This window comes from Myotis daubentonii, chromosome 19 (assembly GCF_963259705.1).
Source record: "Myotis daubentonii chromosome 19, mMyoDau2.1, whole genome shotgun sequence".
NCBI classification, from domain to species: Eukaryota; Metazoa; Chordata; class Mammalia; order Chiroptera; family Vespertilionidae; genus Myotis; species Myotis daubentonii.
Genome location: NC_081858.1, coordinates 12,710,048 through 12,725,009, shown reverse-complemented (window position 1 = coordinate 12,725,009; position 14,962 = coordinate 12,710,048). Strand labels below are relative to the sequence as shown.

General features: G+C 39.4%; 1 protein-coding gene across 2 annotated transcripts in view; it reads right to left on the bottom strand.

The window, feature by feature from the left end:
- Positions 1-14,962, bottom strand: part of KNTC1 (kinetochore associated 1) — a 64,266-nt gene that overhangs the window by 36,003 nt on the left and 13,301 nt on the right. For both annotated transcript variants that reach the window (XM_059677036.1, XM_059677037.1), the window contains exons 9-24: positions 13,954-14,047; positions 13,557-13,609; positions 13,134-13,249; positions 12,654-12,705; positions 11,808-11,906; positions 9,487-9,530; positions 9,314-9,379; positions 9,139-9,214; positions 8,896-9,021; positions 8,716-8,805; positions 8,285-8,338; positions 5,907-5,968; positions 4,382-4,493; positions 3,200-3,343; positions 2,951-3,007; positions 2,759-2,860 (exon numbers count right to left, since the gene is read on the bottom strand). In XM_059677036.1, the coding sequence (XP_059533019.1) occupies positions 2,759-2,860; positions 2,951-3,007; positions 3,200-3,343; positions 4,382-4,493; positions 5,907-5,968; positions 8,285-8,338; positions 8,716-8,805; positions 8,896-9,021; positions 9,139-9,214; positions 9,314-9,379; positions 9,487-9,530; positions 11,808-11,906; positions 12,654-12,705; positions 13,134-13,249; positions 13,557-13,609; positions 13,954-14,047 (1,347 nt within the window). The remainder of the gene's footprint in view (positions 1-2,758; positions 2,861-2,950; positions 3,008-3,199; positions 3,344-4,381; positions 4,494-5,906; positions 5,969-8,284; positions 8,339-8,715; positions 8,806-8,895; positions 9,022-9,138; positions 9,215-9,313; positions 9,380-9,486; positions 9,531-11,807; positions 11,907-12,653; positions 12,706-13,133; positions 13,250-13,556; positions 13,610-13,953; positions 14,048-14,962) is intronic.

Here is a 14,962-nt window from a genome sequence, read left to right as displayed (position 1 = left end):
ACCCCCATCACCCTCCAATCGCAGGATCGGCCCCTTGCCCAGGCCTGACGCCTCTGGCCTAGGCGTCCGGCCCGGGCAGCGGGGACCCGCAGCTGCAGCGGCCCCGCGATCGTGGGCTCTGCTTTAGGCCCAGGCAAGGGACCCCTAGCTCCCGGGACTGCCAGCTTCGACCGTGCCCAGCTCCCATCGCTGGCTCCACCCCTACTTCCTGCTATCACTGGCCAGGGCAGAAAAGGCGCCTGATTCTCCGATCATGGCTGGGGGGCAGGGCAAAGGCGGCCCCAGGGCCGCCTTTGCCCTGCCCCCCAGCTCTTAGCTCCCCCCTGGGTTTCCAATCACTGTCAGTGGCAGGGGGCTTCTTCCTGCTTTCCCTTTCGCCTCCCTGCATTGTGCCTACATATGCAAATTAACCGCCATCTTCTTGGCAGTTAACTGCCAATCTTAGTTGGCAGTTAATTTGCATATAGCCCTGATTAGCCAATGAAAAGGGTAGCTCGTACGCCAATTACCATTTTTCTCTTTTATTAGTGTTGATGACCACTATATATATGTTGATTTATACATCAATACACTGCTTGAAACATATAAAAAATTCCCATTTTATTTTTAACAGTATCCTATCTAATAAAAGAGAAAAATGGTAATTGGCGTACGACGATACCCTTTTCATTGGCTAATCAGGGCTATATGCAAATTAACTGCCAACTAAGATTGGCAGTTAACTGCCAAGAAGATGGCGGTTAATTTGCATATGTAGGCACAATGCAGGGAGGCGAAAGGGAAAGCAGGAAGAAGCCCCCTGCCACTGACAGTGATTGGAAACCCAGGGGGGAGCTAAGAGCTGGGGGGCAGGGCAAAGGCGGCCCTGGGGCCGCCTTTGCCCTGCCCCCCAGCCATGATCGGAGAATCAGGCGCCTTTGCCGCCCTGGCCAGTGATAGCAGGAAGTAGGGGTGGAGCCAGCGATGGGAGCTGGGCACGGTTGAAGCTGGCAGTCCCAGGAGCTAGGGGTCCCTTGCCTGGGCCTAAAGCGGAGCCCACGATCGCGGGGCCGCTGCAGTTGTGGGTCCCCGCTGCCCGGGCCGGACGCCTCAGCCAGAGGCGTTAGGCCTGGGTAGGGGCGGAGCCTGCAACCGCGGGGAGCTGGGGGTCCCCTGCCCAGGCCTGACACCTCTGCCAGAGGCCTCAGGCCTGGTCAAGGGGCCGATGCGGTGATTGGTGATTGGAGGGTGATGAGGGTCAACTCCTCTGGCCGAGGCATCAGGCCTGGGCGGGGGGCGGAGCCGGGGATTGGGGGATATGATGGTCCCCTTGCCCAGGCCTGAAGCCTGGGTCAGAGGCGTCAGGCTTGGGTGGGGGTGGAGCAAGCGATCAGAGGGAGATGGGGGTCCCCTGCCCAGGCATGATTCCTGGGCCAGAGGCCTCAGGCCTGGGCAGGGGCCAGAGCCAGTGATCGGGGGGAGATGGGGGTCCCCTGTCCAAGCCTGACACCTCTGGCAGAGGCGTCAGGCCTGGCCAAGGGGCTGATCAGGCGATCGGAGGGTGATGGGGGTCAACGCCTGAGCGCTCCCAGTATGTGAGAGGGGGCAGACTGGGCTGAGGGACACTCCCCCCCCACACACACACACACCCAGTGCACGAATTTCGTGCACCGGGCCCCTAGTATAATTAATAAGTGTAATTAACAAGAACCTGCTATATCAGAAAGTAGGAGAACATTTATTATTTTGGGGCTCCAGAAATTTAAAGAATTCAATTTCATAACATACATTTTAACCTCAAGTAAGGTCATACCTCTGATACTTAAGTACTTAATACTTCAGAGTTGAAATTAAGCTGAGATGACACATATGTTTATAAACGAAATTATGGCATACCAACAAATTTTTAAAAGACAAGAATGTACCCCCCCCCCCAATATAATGTATGCTTTCTAGTTTTTAGACCTGAAGGGGAAAAGAAATAAACTTAAGAAATTTAGAAGCCAAACAATAAATTCAGTTAATTAAATTCAAATTAACATCAGTATTCCTGATCTTAGTTTCCTTTCAGCATTGCTTTATTTTTCAGACAGCCGGAAAGTCCCAGATTTTTTTCAATTTTCATTTAAAAAATTCATTGGTACTTAAGCCATACCGGCTGCTGAAATGTCTAAGATAAGCATTCAGACTGGGAGTAGCTCACTAGTTAAGAAGTAAATCTGATTGACATAGCCTTTGAAAACAAATCCTAATGCATTAGTGAGGTTTGTTTTGTAAAGCAATGTGAAATGCTTCTAGTGTAGAAAATCCCCAGTATACTACTTAGGAGTATGTTTATATATTGTTTCTGGCCCTGGCCGGGTAGCTCAATTGGTTAGAGTATCATCCTGCTACACTAAGGTTGTGGGTTCGATTCCCCTAAAAGGGTACATACAGGAATCAACCAATGAATGCATTAATAAGTGAACAACAAATCAATTTTTTTTCCTCTCTCTCTCCCTTCCTCTCTTCTCTCTAAAATAAATAAGAAGTAAAATATATACTGTTTCCCTTTTGGTTAGTTCAATAGAGAAAAAGAGTGCATTAATATAGGTTGAAATTATAACACAAAAAGCAGGAAGAAAAAAAAGGGAAATTTTCCTTTTTGTGGATTTTAAAAGTACCCATCCAAAGAAAAGAAAACAGAAAATTGCAGAAATGGATATATTTCTAGTACATAGAGACAAACGCTTTAAAATGAATGAATGTTTTATCACTAAGTCTGTTTTCCATGTCATACCAAGGAAATCCAATGCCAGGAGGACACCAATCCCATCTCATCCGATTTTTCTGCTGTAAAAAATACCTCTGCCAATTGAAGTCCATTCTCTGGCCAGTTTGCCTTTAAAAAATTTTACAAACCATTAAAAGTAATGATTTATGCCATTGGGAGAGTCTTAAATGTATTTTCAATGCTAATTATACAAATTACCTTATCAGTTAATTCAAGGTTCCTGGCTGCTTGCTCCAACCATTTTGCAAGAATTTTCTGGAATAGATATATTATTTAAAAATATAATACTCAATTACTTCATCACCAAAATAACTTAAAACATCCATGATAATCTTTCAAAAGAGACAGTAAAATGAACTAACTGGTGTTATGTGACTTAATGTTCAATGACATGATGTAAAAAATAAAACTGAGTCACCAAAAGTGGAAATACTAAAGGTGACTCACCTGTCCATCCGGTACAATCCTTCTTACAAACGGGATCACGTCATTTTTAAGCCAGGGACAGAGCTTTTGCAAGGAGACTGGTGTAGAAATCGAGTTGAGCAAGTTCTCAAGCATTTTCACGTCAAACCTGCTTTCAAAGTTTGCCTAAACCATACAGAGTGAGAAATTAAGGTTTATTTGCCAGATTGAAACTGACAGCTTCCCCAAAAGAAAAGGCCTCTTAGGAAGTCATTACAAGAATTGTTTTACTATTTTGATGAGCATCAAAGGTGATTTACTCTAGACAAATGATTTGAGCTGGGAGCCATAAATTTCATGAATCTCATGACAGAAAATTCCAAATAACAAATTAAGTGGCAGAGGAACTGGTATGGGTGGCCTTCCAAGGAAAATGTAATTGGAGGTGACAATACAGATCCTAGCAATGTGTCCACTGATGACATCACACCCAGAAAACTCCTTTTTGGACCGAACTTTATATGCCAACAATTTTCCCTTTACCACAATCTGGTCTGCAATAGGAATACCTTCTCTACCAGTGTTACAGAAGAAAGCCTATGGTCGGGGGGTAGTGGAGGAAAAAGGGGAAATCTGTAATACCTTCAATAATAAAGATCAATGTTTTTAAAAAGCCCATCAATAAATCACTTAATCAAATGTTGCTTTTGAGCTAAGTTTAGGAGTTAATTAGACTCTGACTGATGAGATAAAGTAAGCTCCTATTATTTATATATATAAAAGCCTAAGTGACCATTATGACTGGTTGATCGGTCACGATGATGTGCACTGACCACCAGGGGGCAGATGCTCAATGCAGGATCTGCCCCCTCCCCTCCCCCCGTGGTCATTGCACTCCCACAGCTAACCACCTGTGGCCAGGCAACCTCCCGCAGTCCCTCCCCACAGCCAGCTGGCCCTGATGGGCCTCGATTGCCGGGAAGGCCAAGGGACCCCACCTGTGTATGAATTCATGTACCGGGCCTCTAGTATCTTTATAATATTTCCTCTGAGTTAATATCATCACAGAATAGTTTACTCTGGGAAAGGTCATATTTTATCAATGTGAAAACATCCCATTGCCAAGTTGCATTTGCCACCCTATTAGTTCCCAGCACTGATTCAATAACCTCTCTTAGGGGTTATAAAGCCATTAAGAAAGAAAAAAAAAGCAAAACGTTTTACCCGATGTCTAAGCCAAAGGTACTGTGCACAAACAAGGTTTCCTTCTCGCAACTGCAAAAAAATATCCTTAAGGTCATCTTCATTATTCAGAAATTCAATCCAAGAACTACCACTGCAAAGTCAAAGAGAGGAAAAAAGTTACTAGTTTAAAAAATATATTAAGGTTATTAGTTACAAGTGGATATCACTCTGCATTTTAACTAGTTTTTCCCCCTCCCCAAAAGTTATTAAAAAGTTCCAAAGATTAAACAGTGAAAAGTAAATTTCCTTCTTATCTCTGACCTATGAGCCTCCTGTATCGTCCCTGGAAGTTATGTCTCTTCTTGCAGGTCCTTTCTGAGATAATGACTAAATACACAAGCCACCATTTTTAATTTTTAAAGGAATGAGAATTTTCTTTATATACTATCTGTACTTAAAAAAATTCATACAAGCATTTCCACTAATGTCAGGTACAAGAATATTTATTATTTTATAAGCACCAGTCAATCACCTTAGGCAAGGGGGAAAAATGAGGCAAAATTATCATTATTCAAATATATAATTATATACTTGGAAAGAACAGAGCAATTGAAATATTGCCATGAATAATAAATTCAGTAAGGCAGCTGAGTAAAAATTAATTTTAATACTTCTCTATGTTCTTTTGAAAATATGAGGGGAAAAAGTCCCATTTGTAACAGTAGAAAAAAAAAAGATAAAATAAAATTTAAACAAAAAAAGTACAAAATTTATATAAAGACGAGTGAATCGATACCACTCAGGAACATAAAAAAAACCAGGAGAGAATGAGTAGAAAGACACATACTGTCCTTAACTAGGAAGATTCAATATTGTAAAGATGCTGTTTCTCCCCAAATTGATGTTAGGTTCAGCATATTCCCAATTAAAATAAAAATAAGATTTCTGTAAACTGCGTAAGCTGATTCTGATTTCAAATGTCATACAAAAGAAAAAAAGTACAACCATGAGAAAATAGCCTTCCAAATCCTGAAAAATAAAAATAAAAACTACCTAAGTTAAAACTATTTGATACTAGTGAGTGAATAGGGAGATGAGATCAATTGAATACAACTAAAGGCCAGAGATAGACTTAAATACATGTGAGATTTTTACCACATGATTAAGGGAACCTTTCAATTGGCAGTGAAAATGTACGTCATTTAATGAGAGTATTGGAATAAATGACTAGCCACGAGGAAAAAATAAATCTTCCCTTCATTTTCACTTATCCTGATAAACACACTTGTGTGATCTTTAGTATTCTTGGTGCACACATTAGTACATCTAATAAAATCTATTTCCAGATGTGAAATTGCTAAGGCAAAAGCTATATGCATTTAAATTTGCCTTTCCAATGAAGCAATTCCCACACATGATGTAGGGACTGCCTAAAGCTTAGCAGGGACAAATATTTTCCATCCTCAGAAACATAATTCATTCGTACCAACATTGTATCTCTTATGACATTCCAAATTTAAATCTAATTCACAATCTAAACATTAAAAAGGAGGAATGCACACACCTGAATTTTTCTGGTCCAAATGCTCCATAAAAAGTAGTCAATTTTTCATGAGCCCTTAGAACCTAAAAAGGAATAACCGATCATCTGCATGCTGTGTGCAGTAATATTAAAATTAGACCTTCTGTTGGAGAAGGCTTACACAAGCCTCATCCTGTCGATTCCCCTAAGTATGACTGCCTTTCAACACAAAACAAAAAAGAGTTGGAATAAAGGAAACATTTCCAATCACATTCAATACAATAAAACTGCAAAAGAGAGGAAGCCATTAGCACATTAATTGTGGGTGCTTTCAAAAGCAATTCGTTTTCCACTAATTTATAAATGCCCTCAGGGTAAAACCTAGCTAGATTATACCAAAAATTTACTTTGAGAGTTAAAATATATATGCACATGTACACACACACACACACACACACACACTTTTTGTATCATAACAATCATTACAGTTGACATTTATTTGCAGGCTTAACAGGTGCCAGGCACTATGTAAAAATTGATTTATCTAAATAATTTCATTTGACCTCAAAATAACCCTCTATTTGGTTATTAAAGTTACTCTAGAAAAATACTACAGGCCTATCTCTAATTGAAAAATATACTGTCATGAGCTGCATAATGTTTCAGTTAATGACAGACCACACATACGATGGTGGTCCTGTAAGATTATGATGGAATTGAAAACTTCCTATAGCCTAGTGACATCATAGTGCAACGCATTACTCACATATTGGTGGTGATGCTGGTGGAAAGAAATCTACTGCACTGCCAGTCATATGGAAATATAGTACATGTGTTATGTATAATACTTGATGATAACAAATGACTATGTTTCTAGTTTATGTATTTACTATACTTACTTTTTATTGTTTAGTGTAGTCTTTCTACTTATCTAAAAACAGCTGGCACCCGGCTGGTGTTGCTCAGCGGTTGAGCATCAACCCTGGAACCAAGAGGTTGCCAGTTCGATTCCTAGTCAGGACACATGCCCGGGATGCGGACTCAAATCTCCAGTGGGGGGAGTGCAGAGGCAGCCAATCAATGATGTTCCTCTCTCTCATCGATGTTAATATCTCTCTATCCCTCTCCCTTCCTCTCTCTAAAAATCAATGAAACATTAAAACAAAAGTCTGCTGCACCAAGTGCCCATTAGTAGATGAGTAGTTCAAAACCTGTGGTACATTTACACAATGGAATACTGCTTGGCCGTAAAAAAAATAAAAAAATAAAAATAAATAAATCTTACTCTTTGTGACAGCATGGAGAGACCTGAAGAGCATTATGTTAAATGAAATAAGCCAGTCAGAGAAAGACAAGTACTATATGATCTCTCCCATATGTGCAATCTAATGAACAAAATGTACTAACAAACCAAAGAGAGACAGATGCATGGATAGAGAGCAGGCTGACAGCTATGGGGTTGGGAGCTTGGGAGGCTAAGTGGGGTGGTGGTGGAGGCATTGAGGGGAAAAAAAAGAGGAAAAACTCAAGGACATGGACAACAGTGTGGGGAAGGAGGGGTGGGGGGAGCTGGAGGCGGGCATAGGGGGCATAAATGGTGATGGAGATTCGACTTGAGCACACATACACAATACAGTGTACAGATGATGTGATGTGGAATTGTGCACCTGAAACCTGTATAATTTTGTTAACTAGTGTCACCCCAATAAGTTCAAGAAAAAGGGAAAAAAAGTTTTCTGTAAAGCAGTATACCACATTCTGCAGCAGCAGCCTCATCCATGCTGTGTTTACTGCAGCTCTTGATTGCATCATTTTTCTTTTGCTTGATTTCATCTCATGTTGTTTTATACTCTAATGTAGCCTAACTGTGCAGTGTTTCTAAAGTCCACAGTGGTGGACAGTAAGGTCCTAGGCTTTCACACCCATCACCATTCACTCACTGACTCATCCAGAGCAACCTCCAATACTGCAGGTTCCACCCATGGAAAGTGCCCTATAGAGGTACTGGTTTTTATCTTTTATACAGTATTTTTACTGCTCATTTTATATGTTTAAATACGGCGCAAATATTCACTGTTGCTGTTAAAACGGCCTCCAGTATTCAGAACAGTAACATGCTGCACAGGGTGTAGTCTAGGAGCAACAGGCCAGGCTATACGATATAGTAGACTGTACTGCACCTAGGGTTTTGTGGTGTGTGTTTTTTTAATTTTTTAAGACTTTATTTGAGCCAAAATGATGACGTATGCCAGGGAGCAAGAGCTCAAATGCTCCTGTACCATCCAGGTTTGTGTAAGTGCACTCTGTGGTCTTCGCACAATGACCACATCACCTAATGACACATTTCTCAGACCATTAAGTGCTGCCTGACTGTAAAGTATATTCACTCGAAAATTAACCCATAAATATAATGTAATTACCTCTTTTAAGCCATAAGAATAGACAAGAACAGTTCTGTCTTCTTTTTTCAAAAGCTAAGATGAACAAGAAACACAGTTAGAATATCTGTTGTTAGGTTTTTCATGAAAGATCAGTATTTTTGTGAATTAAAGGAAAAATTCTCTCTAAAAATAAAATTGCATCAAACTTTGAAATAAATAGTGAACAATAAAGAAATGACCTATCTTAAAAAGCAATGCGTTCTATGAAAGAAGCTCACAACATTTTGCCCATCTGTTACACCTGGATTTTAAGGAATATAACTAGCAGTGGTGTTCAAAGGTCACTGAGAAGAACAGTCAACAGCAAAAATACACTTTTTAAAAGGCTTATGATAGAAAAAGAACTCGTTATTTTTGAAATTATTTGTTTTGCATATGACAAACATGTTTTAAATGTTATGAAAACGTACCCTGGTTTTGGCATAATTTAGCATTTCCTGGGTCGTTTCATAGGTTATCCACTGAGCCTCCAAGCAGTAATTCACCACAAAGTCATCGTCCTGTTGCATAAAAGCCAGACATAGTAAGGTGACCTAACGATGACCCATCTGTCAATCCAGACACCCGAACACATGGCAGGGAAAACACACCTGGATTTTACGTAGAGTCTCCTTAGCCTCATCTACTAGCTTCTGCCATTCGGTCTGCTCACTGGTGTCCACAGAACTCAAAGCGAGTTTCTCCAATATATCATTTGATTTTACCTTGTAAACAAGCTGTAATATAAACATGCCACATCAAGTACCTTGAAGCCAAAAATGCTGTCTCGCTAGCATCTGGTACATGAAAAAAAAAATGTTTTTCAATGAACAAATAAATTCACGAGTGATTACCTCAACATCCAGCCCAAACTGAATGGCAAAGCTCTCGGCTTCAGCAAATTTGTGTTTGTGAAGTAACCGACTCAATCTGTGAAGCGGGGGGGGGAAATTTCGGTAACATTTTTATTCATCGCGGGATTTAAGTTTTTCATTAAGGGATAAGGGTTAAAAGAAAATGAGAAGTTACCTGTTTTCTGGTAAAGCTTCTGTAAGACATCTGAGTACTAAGACAGAGACGGAGTCTTCAGAGAGCCTGAAAAACAGTTTCCGCTCTAAGTGCACTTGTCATTCATATTAATAAGTAAAATTTAACTTAGCTGTTATTTAACAACTTATCTGATGAAACAAAGCATGACCTACTCTGGATCATTTTTGCAAATTCCCTCCAGAAGGTATATGGTATCCTACAACAATAACAAAAACATGTTTAAAATTAATGTACAGGATTAATTCATTTTTTAAAATAGTAACAGGAGTTTTCTCATTTTTTTAAATTTTTATTATTATTTTTTAGTTCATACCCGAGGATATTTTCCCATTGATTTTTAGAGAGAGTGGAAGAGAGAGGGAAAGACAATGAAATATCGATGTGAGAGAAACACATCGATTGGTTGCCTGCTGCACAAGCTCTGACCAAGGCCGGGGGAAGATCCTGCAACTGAGGTACGTGCCCTTGACTAAAATTGATCCCAGGACCATTCGGTCTGCAGGCCTATACTCTATCCACGGAACCAAACTGGGTAGGGTCAGAATTAATTCATTTTATAGTTACTAGAGTAACAACTGGTTTAGGGAAAAGTTATCTATCAATGGAATTCTAAAATCACTGGGAAAACTGTTGGGGAAAAGAATATTCCCGTAGCCCTAACCGGTTTGGCTCAGTGGATAGAGTGTCAGCCTGCGGACTCAAGGGTTCCAGGTTCAATTCTGGTCAAGGGCATGCACCTTGGTTGCGGGCACATCCCCAGTGGGGAGTGTGCAGGAGGCAGCTGATCGATGTTTCTCTCTCATCGATGTTTCTAGCTCTCTATCCCTCTCCCTTCCTCTCTGTAAAAAATCAATAAAACGTATTTAAAAAAAAAAAAAAGAATATTCCCGTAGTCTCAAAATAACACCACAAAAACAACTTACTACATACAAAGGGTGAAAGGTACCTTTACAATGGAAATCTGGCATAGCCGCTTAACCATGTCATCAAATGTAACAACACCAAAGCAGGACAAACAGACATGAGCCCCTTAATGTAATGCAGCTAGGACACAACGTTACCTATGCAGTGTTCTTGCCAAAAAAGATTAGTATGAACCAAATCATGATGGAACAAACAAATCCAAATAGAGCAGTGGTTCTCAACCTTCCTAATGCCGCGACCCTTTAATACAGTTCCTCATGTTGTGGTGACGCCCAATTTCATTGTTACAAATTGAACATAATTAAAGCATAGTGATTAATCACAAAAACAATATGTAATTATATGTGTTTTCCGATAGTCTTAGGCAACCCCTGTGAATGGGTCGTTCGACCCCCAAAGGGGTCGTGACCCACAGGTTGAGAACCCCTGAAATAGAGGGATATTCTGCCCTGGCCGGTTTGGCTCAGTGGATAGAGCATCAGCCTGCAGACTCAAGGGTCCTAGGTTCGATTCCGGTCAAGGGCATGTACCTTGGTTGCGGGCACATCCCAAGTGGGGGGTGTGCAGGAGGCAGCTGATCAATGTTTCTCTCTCATTGATGTTTCTAACTCTCTATCCCTCTCCCTTCCTCTCTGTAAAAAATAAAAAATAAAAAATTTTTTAAAAAATAGAGGGATATTCTATAACACAGCAGCCTAGGACTCAAAAAATATCAATATCGTAGGAGACAAAAAAAGATTAGGGAAAGGTTCAGATTTAAGTAGACTACCATGTGACCATGACAATGAAATCCGATACATGATGCTTGGTTGGAGCCTGGATCAGAAAAAAATATAGCTTAAAAAAAAATAGCTTTGCCACAATTGATAAAATTTGAATTTGGATGGTATAATTCATAATAGTTAAATTTTGTAAGTGTGATAACTGTGTTGCAGAAGAATGTCTTTATTCTTAGGAGATACCTGCTGAAGTACTTAGGGGTGATAGGTCATGATGTGGGCAATTAAAAATGTTTTTAAAGCCGGAACCGGTTTGGCTCAGTGGATAGAGCGTCGGCCTGCGGACTGAGGGGTCCCGGGTTCGATTCCGGTCAAGGGCATGTACCTGGGTTGCGGGCACGTCCCCAGTAGAGGATGTGCAGGAGGCAGCTGATGGATGTCTCTCTCTCATCGATGTTTCTGACTCTCTATCTCTCTCCCTTCCTCTCTGTGAAAAATCAATAAAATATATTTAAAAAAAAAAATGTTTTTAAAGATCACAGTTAAAAATTAAATAAAAACAATATCTCTCTGCCTCGTTATCATCTAAATTTCTTGTGAAGACACAAGAAAATGGAATGTGCAGTTTACTGATATTTTATTTGATTAATTTTCTGTTCTTTTTTTAAAATGAAGACTGACCTTGGGCAAATGTATTTGAGGATATATGATAACAATAAATATAGTTATAAACCTGTGATCTACTCAGGTATTCCACTAAATTCCCTTCAGGCTTAGCTTATTCTTAATTTTTTTAAATATAAAGTAGTTCAAAATGTACATCAACTTACTGTGCTAATTCCTGTTTGGACCAGAGAAGAAACACCAGATACTTCCAAAGAGTACAGTATTTCCATCATAGGTAATGAATAGACCATGAAATTTTTCATCTGGGGAAAAAAAAAGTAGAGCAATTAATTTAGTAGGTCAATATAAACCTCCGAGCACAAGGCAGCACTTCACAATCAAGGACACAATGAAAACACTTGGTACAGAGCAATATGCAAAAACTAATTTTATAAGTAAGTCTGTTACTGTATTACGTAAATGTTACATATAAAATTATGTTCTATCCCACCTTCCAAATCTGAAGAATGAAAATCCACATAGCTCAAGTCCATTCTACAATCTGTATTTAAGGTGAATGTAATTCTTCAGTGTCAGAACTATATAAGAGTCACTTTATTTTTAAATATATTTTTATTGATTTCAGAGAGGAAGAGATAGAAACATCAATGAGAGAATCATGGATCAGCTGCCTCTTGCATGCCCTCTACTGGGGATCGAGCCATAACCAAGGAAAGTGCCCTGACCAGAAATTGAACTGTGACCTCCTGGCTCATAGGTTGATGCTCAACCACTGAGCCACCCTGGCTGGGCAGGAGTCACTTTAATAAACATTCTCTTGTGGACATTTTATTCTTAAAATGCCCCCAACTAAAATGTAGAACCGGGATTTATATCCATATTTTTTAAACAGGAAAAAAAGAACTCTTGCAGGGTTATTTCTGATTTGTGAGGGGTCTGCATGAACTAAGAGCTAATATGTCGTGAGCATCACCTAACAACTACTTTTATATTAATGCTATTTCTAACACATAATATGAAAACACAACGTGAAACAAATTTTCTAGTACCTTCTTATTAGTAGATGTCAGAGCTACTAATTTGAGATTTGTAATCCCTTGCCTAAAAGAGAAAAGAAGGGTTAAGTGAATCACATAAGATTTGTAAGTTAAGTCAAAGTGACATTCTGCATAAAATTTAAAATTCATACACAGATGACACTGAACTTGATTTCTACACATTATGGTACAGAAGACTGACACTCTCCTTTTTTATGAGTCATTTTAATCTGGATGCATACCTCAAGCAAGATGCAAACTTCCTTTGCTTGCCCGCTGGCTTATTTATTTTGGACAGACACTCTAACACAATCACTTAAAGGTTCGTATTGCCTGTTCTCAGTAAGCTTGGCCAACAATGACATGGTCTTTACCCTGTCGGTCTGTTCACAGTGCTACTTAGAATGCGACATATAGTGAATGATGAGATCAGAACCGGGGAAGAAACCTGATCCTAACAGAAGGGCAAGCCCTACCAGCATCACAACGTACCGCGTGACTGAAGAAGGCGAATCTGCTTCGGTGGTGAGAAGGAACTCTTCTATGTGAAGAGAGGGCCAGTTCCATACGGGAATTAGAGTGTAAATATCCCATAAGCTCAGCACATTCTGCAAGAGAGACATTTCATTGACACGTCTTCTTAATGACTAAAGATTTCCATTTCAGGATATATATATATACACATATATACATATATGTATATATATGTATATGTGTGTGTGTGTGTGTGTGTGTGTATATATATATATATATATATATATATATATATATATATATATACATATATTTCATAATACACAAGACAGTATTTCATCCACACTGGCTAAGGTCAGTGTCTTTGTAAGTCTGACAACATTTTTGGCGTTAAACACAATACGAAGGGGAAACACAAAAGGAGAAATGTCGAAAACATACATCAGCATCAAGAACAAAAAGCAGATTATCTATCAGCTGGAACTTCTTTGCACCTACAAAAGAGAAAGCAAGGTATACAAGGATTACAGTCTGCCTTACATATTGTTATGTTTAAATAGTAAAGTAATATTTATGGACAAAAAGTTCCCATTCTCATTTATTCCTGTTTCTATATTTTTTAGATGATCACTAAAATATAAAACCTCCAAAAAAAAAAAAAAAGAGTAACAAAGGCAACATATCAAGAAAAAGTCATGTATGTGGAAAATTATCAATTTAATCTGCCTTGTTTCAAAGAGAGGTTTGGTCAAGGACCCAAAAGCCAGACTCAGAATATTGACATGAACATTAGAACTCACTAATAATTACCAAAAGTAGTTTAATTAACTTATTTTACCTTTAATAATCTCTGCATCAATAACATTCGTAACTGTCATTTCTTTCTTGAGCGGATCTGGCTCCCATTTAGAGATTGCGCAATTACCAGTTCCCTACAGAAGTGACAACAGTATGTCAGTCGCAAATTTCATTCTTAGAGCTGCATTCTTCTCAAAGTGGAAACACGTAAGTTGTACACATTACTAATTTCAAAATATATACTTATATATTCAAACCCAACTCGCTTTCATCTTGTAGTTCCTCTCTTTGTTTTCAACAGGACAGAATGAAAAGGACAGTGAGCTGTTGGTATCTGTTGTGTTCGCACGAATATTTAATAAGTATGTATATTCAGGCAGCTCACTCTAAAGCCATGAGCTAAACTTTATTTTATGTTTTTAATATATTTTTATTGATTTCAGAGAGGAAGAGAGAGGGAGAGAGAGATAGAAACATCAATGATGAGAGAGAATCATTGATCAGCTGCCTCCTGCACGCCCCCAACTGGGGATGGAGTCTGCAGCTCGTCCCCTGACCAGGAATCGAACTGTGAACTCCTGAACTAGGACCTAGTTCATAAGTGGACGCTCAACCACTGAACCACACTAGCTGGCCATGGGGTAAACTTTAACTTTGCATGTAAACTTGGCAAGTAAAAATGTTGTTAAATGTGCCCTAACCGGTTTGGCTCAGTGGATAGAGCATCGGCCTGCAGACTGAAAGGTCCCAGGTTTGATTCCGGCCAAGGGCATGTACCTTGGTTGCGGGCACATCCCCAGTGGGAGGTGTGCAGGAGGCAGCTGATCGATGTTCCTCTCTCATCGATGTTTCTAACTCTCTATCCCTCTCCCTTCCTCTCTGTGAAAAATCAATTAAATATATTTTTTAAAAATGTTGTTAAATGCTGTAATTACTCTGAATCTTTGCCTACTCCTTAAATATAATAGTAGAGGTTTTATTTGTTGTTTTTGTCTACATTCATAATTAAAAGAAATCATAAATTTCAGGTAGAGATTTATGAAAATAAA